Source organism: Cherax quadricarinatus, chromosome 14 (assembly GCF_038502225.1).
Source record: "Cherax quadricarinatus isolate ZL_2023a chromosome 14, ASM3850222v1, whole genome shotgun sequence".
NCBI lineage: Eukaryota > Metazoa > Arthropoda > Malacostraca > Decapoda > Parastacidae > Cherax > Cherax quadricarinatus.
The window spans coordinates 10,788,611-10,802,864 of NC_091305.1; the positions used below are offsets into that span (position 1 = coordinate 10,788,611).

Consider the following 14,254-nt stretch of genomic DNA (forward strand, 5'->3'; position numbering starts at 1 on the left):
AATTAATTTACTTAAATTTACAGTAAACACTTTATATAAGTGTATGGAATACGCAGTAAGTTCCTAAATGCTGAACAGAGTTTTTATTAGGACAGTGAGGCTCAGGTTAGGGTGCATAGGAGAGAGGGAAATTACTTTTCGGTAAAAGTAGGCCTTAGACAGGGATGTGTAATATCACCATGCGGTTGTTTAACATATTTAGAGATAAGGTTATAAAAGAAGTAAATGCTAGGGTGATGGGGAGAGGTGTGGGATTAAATTATAGCAAATAAAATACAAAATGGGAGTTAACACAGTTACTTTCTGCTGGTGATATTGTGCTTTTGGGAAATTCTAGAGAGAAGTTGCAAAGGTTAGTGGACGAGTTTGGGGAGATGTGTAAAGGAAGAAAGTTGAAAGTGAACATAGATGGGACTAAGGTGATGAAGGTATCAAATGAGTTAGGTAAGGAAAAACTGGATATCACATTGGAGGGAGGGAGTGTGGAAGAAGTGAATGTGTTCTGATATTTGGGAGTAGATCTGTCAGTAGATGGATTTATGAAGGACGAGGTTAACCATAGAACTGACGAAGGAAAAAAGGTGAGAAGTGCATTGAGGTACCTGTGGAGACAAAAAATGTTTTCCATGGAGGCAAAGAAGGGAATGTATAATAGTATAGTGGTACCAACACTCTTATATGGGTGTGAAGCATGGGTTGTGAAAGCTGCAGCGAGGAGGAGGCTGGAGGCAGTGGATGTGTTGTGTCTAAGAGCAATGTGTGGTGAAAATATTATGCAGATAATCTGTAGTGTTTAAATCAGGAAGTGTGGAGTTAGGATAGAGCAAAACAGGATGACTCGGAGGGTGTATAAACCTGCAGTGGATGGGAGGAGGGGTAGGGGTTGTCCTAGAAAAGGATGGAGAGGGTAAAAGAGGTTCTGTGTGCAAGGGGCTTGGACATGCAGCAGGCATATGTGAGCATGTTAGATAGGAGTGAATGGGGATGAAAAGTTTTTGGGACCTGACAAGCTGTTGGAGTGTGAGCAGGGTAATATTTTGTGAAGAGATTCAGGGAAACTGGTTAGCCAGACTTGAGTCCTGGAGGTGGGAAGTACAATGCCTGAACTTTAAAGTAGGAGTTTGGGATATTGGCTGTTTGGAATGACATTTAAACTGTCGTATCTGAGCATCTCTGTAAAGACAGTGATTATGTGTGAATGATGGTGAAAGTGTTTCTTTCTTGGGTCACCTTGCTTTGGTTGGAGACAGCTTAAGTGTTGAAAAAAAAAAACTTCATATAATAACTATTAATAACATAATAAAATTAAAGAACAACATAAAACTTGTGGTCAATTTTTCCATCACATACCACAACTGGCCTCATCAGAATAGTCACCACAATCATCAGTAAAGTCACACAATGCATCATTTGGGAAACATGCTTTGTTATCACACCACTGGTATCCTTCTGGCAAATCATAACACATCTCAGGAGGATAACAGTTCAACAGCTCTAGCTCATCAAAGGCTATTATCTGTGATGGATCATTTGAGCTGGATGCCTCAACCAGAAGGTGGTATGATGAGGAAACACGTCCAAGAGGAAGCTGTAAGGTCTGCCACTCCTTCAAGTGACTTTGGGCTTCATACAGCATAGTCAGATCTGAACCAACACGATCTAAATAAACACTCAGTTTTGGACCTATGAAAAGAAAACGAAAAAAGATATAGAAACTGTATTTTAGAATTATACAAATTATGATATAATAATTCTATACATACAAAGAACTTTTAACCTTTTTTTTTAGTAATATTCTTTACAAAAAAAATGTTCCTAGAAATTAGAAACTAATTTTCAATGCAAATAATATTTTACCATATGCTTTCTTGTTTGATGACAAAAAAAATTCTGCTGAATATTGCCAGAATGAAATAATGTATAAAACAAAGTTGATGTACACTACAGTGCATACATATTTTTTTTTATTTCAAACAAGCATTCTGCCATCTGCTTTTTATACTTTCTGCATAAAACTTTCAATAACACTGAAGCCATTCCTGAGCTATCAAGAATTCCTGGTTTTACACTGTCTTAACCCTTAAACTGTTCCAAACATTGATCTAAGTTGTTACTGCTAGCGCTCCAAACGTATATCAACATTTTATTTTTCCTGTCTCCAAATTTGGCACAATTGGCCTGAGATGCTTGGTCAGTATAGAATGGGTCTTAACAGTTGGTGTGTGCAGTATTAAAAAATCTGGGACCACTTAGTACCTTTTGGGAGCACCAGTTCAATAGAGAGCCAGCTAGAGCAAACAGCGTGGCAAACACCAGGGATTCACTCATGTCATGTCATATTAACACTCCCCTTTTAAGAGGAAAGTGATGTTGATCAAGAGTTTAGTGGCTTTGAGATGTATGTGGCCACAATTGGTTGAGGATATATAAAATTAAAACTTTGATAATAACCCATGTGCAATATTTGTGCGACATCCCTTCACTTTTGATACCACTGGTAGTGTCATCTTACCAAAATGTCCTATAATCCATGCCCTAAGTAAAGAGAAATGATTCTGGAACATGTGTAATACGTATTTGGCAAGCTGGGTGGCCGGCTGGTTGGTTGGGTGGGTGGGTGGGTGGCTGGCTGATTGACTTTGGCTATCTCTCTGTCTGTATCTGTCTCTGTTTATCTCTATTTCTGTCTCACAGGTACACATATAACAGTTATCATACACAGTGTAAATTACCTAGGATAACCCAAAAAATGCAGACAAAGTGTTATACTGTGCTTGTAGATCTAAGGCATAATAAGCATGACTGCCAAGTACTACACATTTTCACTTGTACAGGAATCAGAAGTGATGACTCTGTACTGTGTATAATACCAGTTGGTTATGAGCAGTTCATGAGACAGAGAGACAAGCAGAGACAGAAACACACAGGCAGAGAGAAAGAGACACACACATGCAGACAGAAAGACAGATAAACAGACAGATAATATAGACAGACATACAGATACACAGACAGACAGACAGACAGACAGACAGACAGACAGTCATGTTAATGTGCAACAGTAAAAATAAATAAAGCCAAGGTTGAATGGAGTAGTGCTCAATCATCAAGTGTCACTCCACTGCCGCACTTTCAGCAGTGGAGTGACACTCGTCTTACACCGTGCTTCAAGGACTTTCATATATACTCCAGCATATCTAAAACATTGCATGACTAAAACAATGACAGGTGAAAATGTTCACCTGTCAGTGTATTTGTGACTCTCTGAGTGCTATTTCAGTACCTAATATTAGTGTCACAAGAACTACTACAAATTGTAATTATCAGAACATAAAAATTAAATAAATTAAAATAAAAAGGAGAAAAAATTTATGTCAGCAGCACTTCTGGAAGCAGCAGGATTCCATGGTGCCCTCAGGTGAGCATCTAGTGCCAACTTTGCAGCCTTATATCTCGGCAAGTACTGACCCTAAAAAAAATTTTGGGGGGTTTTATTGCACCCAGAAAATTGCTCTCTTTAATTAAAAAAAATACAATGGAACCCCAGTTTTCATCAGGTCTGGATATTGTACAATTCAGTTTTCAACCATTTCTTTCAGTGAAATTTTCCCCCTTTTCGTACATCTGCTCAGAAATCGTCCACACCAGATGCGCTCGCATGCCCATGGGACGCAGCCACTCATACATTCATGGCTCAGTCTGCCTTTGTTACTCGTAGAGATGGTGGTAGAGGGTGGTAGTGATGGTGGTAGAGGGTGGTGATGATGGTGGTAGACAGTGGTAGTGATGGTGGTAGAGGCTGGTAGTGATGGTGGTAGAGGGCAGTAGTGATGGTGGTAGAGGGTGGTAGTGATGGTGGTAGTGGGTGGTAGTGATGGTGGTAGAGGATGGTAGTGATGGTGGTAGAGGTTGGTAATGATGGTGGTAGAGGGTGGTAGTGATGGTGGTAGAGGCTGGTAGTGGTGGTGGCAGCAGAGGGTGGTAGTGATGGTGGTAGAGGGTGGTAGTGATTGTGGTAGAGAGTGGTAGTGATGGTAGTAGAGATAACCTCTCCTCTCCTCGCTGTCTTCCATATGCCAACAAGAGTCTTCAGTAAAGGTAAAAGTGATTTAAATGTTCATTTATCCATTTCATTAGTGCTTTATATTTATTTCTCATTATTTTCTGTATGTAAAACTAGTTATTCTCTATAAAATGTATTTTTTGTTAATATTTTTTTGGGTATCTGGAACAGATTAATTGGATTTACATTATTTCTTATGGGAAATACAGGTACCATCCGACTTACAACCGAGTTCGGTTCCGACAAACTGGTCATAAGCTGAAATGGATGTAAGTCGAACCTTACTACTGAATATCAATATAACATTTTTGTAATGACTTTATTTTATTGTTTTATTTTGGTATTTTATTTTTTGCTTTACTTTTTATGCTGTTAGTACTGTATTTTATACTGTAAGGTTTAGGATAAACACTGTGTACAACACAAACAGTTGTTTATTTCCCAGAAATTTGGCATAGAAAACACGGTCGTAAGTCAAATGGTCGTATGTCGAGCAGATCGTAAGTCGGATGGTATGTGTATTACTTCAGTTTTCGTACAAATCAGTTTTCAGCCGACCTTCTAGAACGGATTAAAGACGAAAACCGGGGGTCCACTGTATTTGCAGCACTGGTAGTGAAAATGTAGATCTACATTTGGACAGTTTAAGGGTTAATGCACCATGAAAAATTATACAATTTCTTTCTGAGAACTGCTAACAGATACTTTTCAATGTTTTGAGGCATACACAAACCCTTACCAGGTGCCACAGAAGCAAAGAGTTCATAGTCCATTTTTAAGACACAAGAATGATGTGTCGGTTGTAAAAGGTTAGTTAGCATGCGAGGCTGGTTGATTACAGGACCCTCTTTCTCTTGCACCTCCATATGATAGAAATGTGGGTCATATTGGGTCACAGTGGCTAAAAAAGAAATGAATACATATATTTTAAGATTTCAAAAGCAAAAGTCTAGAAATGGAAACAAAAGATGTTAACACATACCAACTACAACAAAATTTTCTTTAATTATATTATCCTGTCTAAACAATCCTCAAATGCTGTGACCTTATATTCAAGTGACCTTGAATATAGGATGACCTTGAATATATGAGCAGCTTGACAAAGATGAAGTTTCTAATGAATATCAGTATGATGTAAGGGATATTTGCCTTACCATCTTGAAGTCTCTGCCACCACAGATGAGTATTATCCTGAGAAGAATCTATGTTGTGCCAGCCACATGTATCCTCTGAAAAATTACAGTCGGCACACCATTTCTCATCTTCTGATTCAACACACTGCACTATGTAGTCACAAATCTGTAAATGAAAGAGTTGCACCAAAAATTGCCAAGATAATAATAATAATAATAATGAAGTGGTTTTAGGACTTGACATGCTGTTGGAGTGTAAGGAAGGTAACATTTATGAAGTGATTCATGCAAAACCTGGAGGTGGAAAATACAGTGCCTGTACTCTGAAGGAGGAATAGGGATACTGCAGTTTGGAGGGACATCTGAGATGTAATGGCAGCATGCCTCTGGCAAGAGAGCAATAAATGAGTGTGTGATGATGAAAGTGTTTTTTCTACCTCAGTGGGAGATGGCTGGTGAGTTAACAATAAAAATACTAATACAGTGGAATCCCGAGTTTTGGACATAATCCATTCCAGGAGCTAGACCTAAACTTGAAACGGCTTAAAGTCGAAGCAATATTTCCCATAAGAAATATTGTAAATACAATTAATCCATTCCAGACCCACAAAAATATTCACAATAAATACATTTTTTAAAGAATAACTATACTTTAACATACATATAGTACTTAAACATACATAGAGTACTTAAATGAGTAATAAAATACATAAATAAACATTTAAATATCACATTTACATACCTTTATTAAAGATTCTTGCTGGCATCTGGAAGATAGGGAGGAAGAGAGAGGGAGGACTTATTGCTTGAAAGGGAAATCCCCTTCCATTAAGACTTTAGGTAACAAGTCCTTATCTGGGGTTACTTCCCTTCTTTGTCTTTTAATGCCACTAGGACAAGCTTGAGGTTACTTTTCTCTTCGCCAGGACAGAAGTGATTGTTGATTTGTTTTTGCTGTTCATCCTGGCAAGCTCGCCCACACGTACACCACTCTCGTATTTTTGTACTATCTCCTTCTTCACTTCAATGGTGTTTCTCACATTCTTTACCAAAAGGCTGCTGCTTATTTCACAGACATAATCAATAAACAAGCACTAAACATAATGAATTTATTGTGAAATGTTTGGATGAGCATGCAGGGTAATGTTCACTCAAGGATAAACAAAGCTAGACTGGCTAACGATGCCTGTGCGGGCAGGTGCACAGGCATGGCCAGGTGGTCAGGTCTTGTACGCTGGCCAAAACACAGGGCACAGGCCGAAACTCGGGGCGAAATTTAGCCAAAAAAAAGTGGTCAAAACTCAAGGCGGCCAATACTCAGGGCAGCCAAAACTCAGGGTTGCACTGTACCAACTTTGGAATCTGCTATTCTTGAAAGCAACAACAATGAAGAAATACTAGTTTATATTCAAGAGTGATAGTATGATATCAGACTCATACACTTTAGAAAGAGTTGTGCTGTCAAATGAGGCTTGACTCTTAACAGACACTGTCAGCCTACTGAACAATCTAGGAGCTACATACAACATGAGACTCAAGTCAGTTTAACCCCTTGACTGTCGCAACCCCAAATCCTAAGGTGTCTCCTGGTGTCGCAAAATTTTCAAAAAAATAAACAAAATATAATAATTTTTTTTCTTATGAAATGATAGAGAATCTTTTCCTGATTGTAGTGACACTAAAAGAACAAAATTTGATGGAAAACTGATGGAATTACGCTCTCGTGAATTTAGTGACCTCGGCGATATATACGAATTAGTGATTTCACCCATTTTGAGCCCTATTTTCGGCTAATTCCATTGTTTCAGTCGACCAAACTCATAGCTATTTCTTTAGAACTCCATTTTTTCTATTGATTGAGTACAAGAAACTTCCCATTTACTGATTCAACTACCCAATAACGTGGTCAGAAATTTGCAATTTGGCCAATTTTATGAAAACTAAAAAATATGACAATTTCAAAACAGGATTCAGAATGAACAATGCAGGCATTCCTGGCTCTAATATAACATTTTCTTTGTTCATTAGTCATGTCTCCAGTCATCTTCGATATTACTCTTGGTTTCTATTTTGAATTTTTATTCAAACAAAAAATAGAAGATTTACTGTTATGCAGACTACTGCAATATTGTAATAATTGTATAAATAATGTCAACCCATTCATGACTGCATATTAGAATGGCTACTTGGACATTTATTGGACAATGACATCATTTGTTTACTTTTGAACATCGGCAAAAATCAGATATTTCCCCTACTTTGAGCTCCATTTCAAGGTACTTTTCATAGTAAAACTAATCAAAATCACCTCTATTTCTATAATGTTTTCCATTCTATGAAATGAGACCAAGAAAACGAGAATACAACCATAAATACTATACAAAAATAGACCACAAAGACGGCATTTTAATTAAAAAAAAAAACGGCAGGAGTTTTTTTTTCATCATGCACTGCGTGCTGCAGGATTTTTTTTATTTGGTGCACACTGACCACACAGACCCATTCTCTCACATGTGGGCCTACCAGTTTTCACCTGCTTGATTTGAAGCTGCTAGAATTTATGAGTATATATACGTCAAAACCGGTGGCTCGTAATACGTATATATACGACCAAAACAATCCAAAGGTTAAAAGGATCTGTAGCAATTCACAGAAACACTCTTGAGTCTAATGTAAAATGTACAAGCGTATAAGCAAGATAGCTTCACCATACTTATTAGTTTCAACTTGCAACATCTGCCATATTGCTCCCCTATCCACCCTATCACATGCCCTTTCTAAATTCATAAATTTCATAAAATTCATAAAATTCAAAAATTTCCTTACCATTATCTAAATATTGTTCACTTATATGCTTCATTGTAAATACTTGACCTATATATTCTTACCCTTCCTAAAACCTCCTAGCTCATCTGCAGTCCTGCTCTCTGTCTTACCCTTAATTCTTTCACTAATAATTCTACAATAAGCTACCTGGTATACTCACCAGGCTTATTCCACCATAATTCTTACACTCTTTTGTCACCTCTTTTATACAAAGGAACAATGCATGCTCTTTTCCAATCCCTAGGTACCTTTCTCCTTTCACATATTTATTGAACAAAAGCACCAAGCACTCCAAAACTATACCCTCACCTGCTTTTAGCATTTCTCTCTTCATTCCATCAATCCCAGTCGCTTTACCCCTTGTCCATTTTATTGTTACACACACCTCCTCACACACATCTGGCTCTTCCTCTCAGGATAATGCATGAAATCACTGCCTCCATCTACAATCAATGCACCAAATCACTGCTTCTAGCCATTAAGTGGAAGGTGTCTGGTGCTCTCCAGATCCAACGAATTAAGTCCTAATTTGGAGTCGATGAACAATTTGATTTAACAAACACCCTCTCTTCCCTATTCATTAAATCAACAGTTCACTGCATGATGATAAATTAGACACATGTGCAACTCTTGGGTATCTATATTGAGGAAAAGTTTCGCCATACAGTGGCTTCATCAGCCCATACAAAGGAGAATCTTGAAGAACAGGAGGAGAATGAGGTAATCAGTCCCTCAACCTTGAGTCGATGTGGTCAGTCCATCAATCTTGAATAGAATACGGCATACGTGCAGAGAAGGAGCTTATAAACCGTTGGCAGGAGAGGTGCAGCAGTCATAGGTGGTGTCACATTTGTTCAATGTGGAAGTAGGTCGTGCCCAAGAATTAGGCAAGCGAAGAATTCCCAAGTATTAAGATCCCAAGAAGTTGCAGTGTCTGACAGGTTTGTAGATGAATGGTTCAGAGAACCGACATGTTGATAAATTAGACACATGTTGATAAATTAGACACATGTGCAACATGTGTCTAATTTATCAACAGGTCGGTTCTCTGAACCATTCATCTACAAACCTGTCAGACACTGCAACTTCTTGGGATCTTAATACTTGGGAATTCTTCGCTTGCCTAATTCTTGGGCATGACCTACTTCCACAGTGAACAAATGTGACACCACCTATGACTGCTGCACCTCTCCTGCCAACGGTTTATAAGCTCCTTCTCCGCATGTATGCAGTATTCTATTCAAGATTGATGGACTGACCACATCGACTCAAGGTTGAGGGACTGATTACCTCATTCTCCTCCTGTTCTTCAAGATTCTCCTTTGTATGGACTGATGAAGCCACTGTGTGGCGAAACGTTTCTTCAATAAAGATACCCAAGAGTTGCACATGTAAGAACATAAGAACATAATTTATCAACATGTCGGTTCTCTGAACCATTCATCAGTTCACTGCATGTCTTTAACTATATTAAGTATATTATTTACTGTAAGTAACCATTTATAAACAGTTGTGGTCAGAGTGAAAGTTAAGAACATAAGAACATAAGAAAGGAGGATCACTGCAACAGGCCCGCTGGCCCACACTAGGCAGGTCCTTTACAATCCATCCCACCAACAAAACATTTATCCAACCCAATTTTCAATGCTACCCAAGAAATAAGTTCTGATAACTCTATCCACTCATTTGTAAGTCCCACTCAAATCCAACCCCTCTCATATATTTATCAAACCTAAATTTGAAACTACCCAAAGTCCTAGCCTCAATAACCCAACTAGGTAGACTGTTCTATTCATCAACTACCCTATTTCCAAACCAATACTTTCCTATGTCCTTTCTAAATCTAAACTTGTCTAATTTAAATCCATTACTGCGGGTTCTCTCTTGGAGAGATATCCTCAAGACCTTACTAATATCCCCTTTATTAATACCCATCCTCCACTTATACACTTTGATCGTGTCTCCCCTCATTTTTCGTCTAACAAGAACATAAGAAAGGTGGAACATTGCAGCAGGCCTGTTGGCCCATACTAGGCAGGTCCTCTACAATCCATCCCACTAACAAAACATTTGCCCAACCCAATTTTCAATGCTACCCAAGAAATAAGGTCTGGTAACTCGATCCACTCATTTGCAAGTCCCACTCAAATACAACCCTTCTCACTCATACATTTATCCAACCCATATTTGAAACTACCCAAAGTCCTAGCCTCAACAACCCAACCAGGTAGACTGTTCCACTCATCAACCACCCCATTTCCAAACCAATACTTTCCTATGTCCCCTCCAAATCCAAACTTGTCTAACTTAATTCCATCATGTGGGCTCCCTCTTGGAGAGACATCCTCAAGACCTTACTAATATCCCCTTTATTAATTCTCATCTTCCACCTATACACCTCGATCATGTCTCCCCTCGTTCTCTGTCCAACAAGTGAATGCAATTCAAGGGTCTTCAATCTTTCTTCATAAGGAAGAGTTCCAATGTTGTGTATTAATTTAGTCATTCTGCGCTGAATGTTTTCTAACGAATCTATGTCTATTCTGTAATATGGAGACCAGAACCGAGCTGCACAATCTAGGTGAGGCCGCACTAATGATGTATAAAGCTGTAATGTAACCACTGAACTTCTGTTGCTTACACTTCTTGATATAAATCCCAGCAACCTGTTTGCCTTATTACGTACGCTTAGGCATTGCTGTCTTTGTTTAAGGTTGCTGCTTATCTTAACATTTTCATTTTCCTACCTATTTTTCTTGGCTGTATGATGCAACAGACACGTCATATAACCTCAATTTTTATATTAATTATAAATAAGGTATTCTCAATTTAAAAGGGTGAAATTTGGACATACTGTTTAAGAAGCATGAGCTACAGAGGAAACTAAATATCATAAAGAGCATAAACTGTTCATATTACAGGTCCTCCATCACAAATCCAGCATCATTGGGACCTGTAGTGTGCTGGGTTACTGAGTTTTCCGGATTACAGAGTGGTTAGGTTAGAATACACTTAATAAAATTAACCAACTTGACTTACACAGTTCATAGAACATTGGCAAAAATCGAACATTTCCGCTACTTTGAGCTCAATTTTAAGGTACTTTTCGTCATGAAAGCAATCAAAATCATGTCTATTTCTGTAATATATCTTCCATTCTATCAAATGAGACCAAAAAAATGAGAATACAACCATAAAAACCATATGAAAATATACTGTAAAGAGGCGGCTAATGGCTGAGAAGTGAACTCCCATATTTATCATTCGTCTTTTTTATTTTTGTTGTACGTTAAGAAGCATCTTTCCATCATACATTGCCCAAGTTTCAATGAGATAGCCCAACAAACAACCGAGAAAAAAAAAATATTTACCAAAAATCACATATGGCAAGCCCAAGCCAGGTACTGGAAATAAGTCACTTTGTCTGGCTTTTCTGGGTTATCCTAGGTTCTCTATACATACACTGCTGTGTATGATAATCTATGTAACTGTATTTGTGTATACCTGAATAAACTTATTTACTTCTAGTCTCTCAAGTGAGTACAAGAAACTGCCCATTCACTTACTTCAACTACCCAATAAAGTGGTCAGAAATTGGCAGTTTGGCCGATTTCACACAAATTTCAACAGATTCCAATTTCAAAATAGGATCCAGAATAAACAATGCAGACATTCCTGGCACTAAAATAACATTTTTCTCTGTTCATTAGTCATAGCTACAGGCCTCTCCTATATTACTCTTGCTTTTCATTTGGAATTTTTATTCACAAAAAAATAGAAGATTTATTGTTATGCAAACTGCTGCATTATTGTAATAATTGTATAAATAATGTCAAGTCATTCTTGACTAGGTATTGGATTGGCAGGGGGACAGGTATTGGACGGTGACGTCATTTGTTTACTCTTGAGCTTCGCTAAAGAACATTTTTGCTACTGTGAGCGCAATTTCAAGGTACTGTTCGTCATGAAAGCAATCAAAATCATGCCTATTTCTGTAATATATTTTTCATTCTATCAAATGAGACCGAAAAAATGAGAATATAACCATAACAACCATACAAAAATATACTGCTAAGCGGCCGCTAATGGCTGAGAAGTGAAGTCCACTATTTATGGTCTGATTTCTTTCATTTTTGGTGTACGTTAATAAGCATCTTTCCATCATACATTGCCCAAGTTTGAATAAGATAACCCAACAAACAACTGAGAAAATAATATAATAATAATAATAATAATAATAAAATCTTTATTTACTACACGTACATGTACCAGTTATACAGGCCTAGCTGACATCAGTGACATACTACTGTATAGAAAGCCACTTGTTATGCAGAGTATTTCAAGAAAATTAGATGGGTGTCCTAGGATAACACCCACACTAGTCGGCTAACACCCAGGTACCCATTTACTGATGGGTAAACATAGACAACAGGTGTAAAGAAACACGCCTAATGTTTCTACCCTGACTGAGAATTGAATATTTACCAAAAATCATATATGACTAACCCAAGCCAGGTACTAAAAATAAGCCATGTTGACTTTTTTTGGGTTATCATAGGTTCTCTACACATATGCTGCTATGTGTGATAATCTATAAGAAAATAACTTTTTGTTTCAGGTTTATGCTGCAGTACGAGTGTATATCACAGTTAGCCCTGTGCTACACCCCATTTTCTCTAATATAAGCCCCTCCTTCAGAGTGCAGGCACTGTACTTCCCATCTCCAGGACTCAAGTCCGGCCTGCCGGTTTCCCTGAACCCCTTCATAAATGTTACTTTGCTCACACTCCAACAGCACGTCAAGTATTAAAAACCATTTGTCTCCATTCACTCCTATCAAACACGCTCACGCATGCCTGCTGGAGGGGCTTGGACTTCCAGCAGGCATGCGTGAGCGTGTTTGATAGGAGTGAATGGAGACAAATGGTTTTTAACCCTTTGAGGGTCGACAGGCCCTCTCCGAAACTCGTTCTCAGGGTCGGCCAAATTTAAAAAAAAAAAAAAATTATTTTCTCTTATGAAAAGATAGAGAATCTTTTCCCGATCATAAAGACACCAAAAGTTTGAAATTTGATAGAAAACTTACGGAATTATGCTCTCGCAAAGTTAGCGGTCTCGGCGATGTTTACGCATCGGCGATTTTGCCCACTTTGAGCCCCATTTTCGGCCAATTTCACTGTACTAGTCGACAAAAAACATGAATATTTCGCTAGAACTCCATTTTTTCTATCGAATGAGTGCAAGAAACCACCCATTTATGAAATTCAACTATCCAGTACAGTGGTCAGAATTTAGCAATTTTGAAAATTTCACACAAATTTCAAAAGATGCCAATTTCTGAATAGGGTCCAGAATAAACAAGAATGACATTCCTGGCACTAAAATGACATTTCCTCTAGTCATTAGTCACGTCTCAAGGCCCCTCTTATATTCTTTTGCTTTCCACTTTGAATTTTTATTTTCACAAAAAATATAAGATTTACTGTTATGCAGACTACTGCATTAGTGTAAAAAATGGTATAAATATTATTGGTGCACTTGTGAAAGAATATTAGACTCACCAGTTGACGTGTATTGCACGCTTGGCACGATTTGTTTACTTTTGAAGTTTGGTAAAAATCGAACATTTCTGCTACTTTGAGCTCAATTTCAAGGCACCTTTCATTGTAAAACCAGTCAAAATCATCTCAATTTCTGTAATATGTCTTCCATTCTATAAAATGAGACCAAGAAAACTAGAATACAACAATAAATACCATACGAAAATACACTGCAAGGTCGCCGATTTATTCAAAAAAAATGGTCAAAGTTTTTTTTTTCTCATTATGCACTGTGTGCTGCAGGATTTTTTTTAGACTGTGCACACTGACCACATAGACCCATTCTTTCATGTGAAGGCCTACCAGCTTTCTCCCACTAGATTTGAGGCCGCTAGAATTTATGAGTACTAGTACGTCAAAAACCCCTACGCGTAAGACGTACTAGTACGACCAAAACCCTCAAAGGGTTAATACTTGACGTGCTGTTGGAGTGTGAGCAAAGTAACATTTATGAAGGGGTTCAGGGAAACCGGCAGGCCAGACATGAGTCCTGGAGATGGGAAGTACAGTGCCTGCACTCTGAAGGAGGGGTGTTAATGTTGCAGTTTAAAAACTGTAGTGTAAAGCACCCTTCTGGCAAGACAGTGATGGAGTGAATGATGGTGAAAGTTTTTCTTTTTCGGGCCACCCTGCCT

General features: G+C 38.1%; 1 protein-coding gene across 2 annotated transcripts in view; it reads right to left on the reverse strand.

Annotated features, from left to right (window-relative positions):
* The window catches only part of LOC128698674 (MAM and LDL-receptor class A domain-containing protein 1), a 696,795-nt gene that overhangs the window by 364,319 nt on the left and 318,222 nt on the right, over positions 1 to 14,254 (reverse strand). For both annotated transcript variants that reach the window (XM_070084847.1, XM_070084846.1), the window contains exons 41-43: positions 5,215 to 5,359; positions 4,800 to 4,961; positions 1,351 to 1,683 (exon numbers count right to left, since the gene is read on the reverse strand). In XM_070084847.1, the coding sequence (XP_069940948.1) occupies positions 1,351 to 1,683; positions 4,800 to 4,961; positions 5,215 to 5,359 (640 nt within the window). The remainder of the gene's footprint in view (positions 1 to 1,350; positions 1,684 to 4,799; positions 4,962 to 5,214; positions 5,360 to 14,254) is intronic.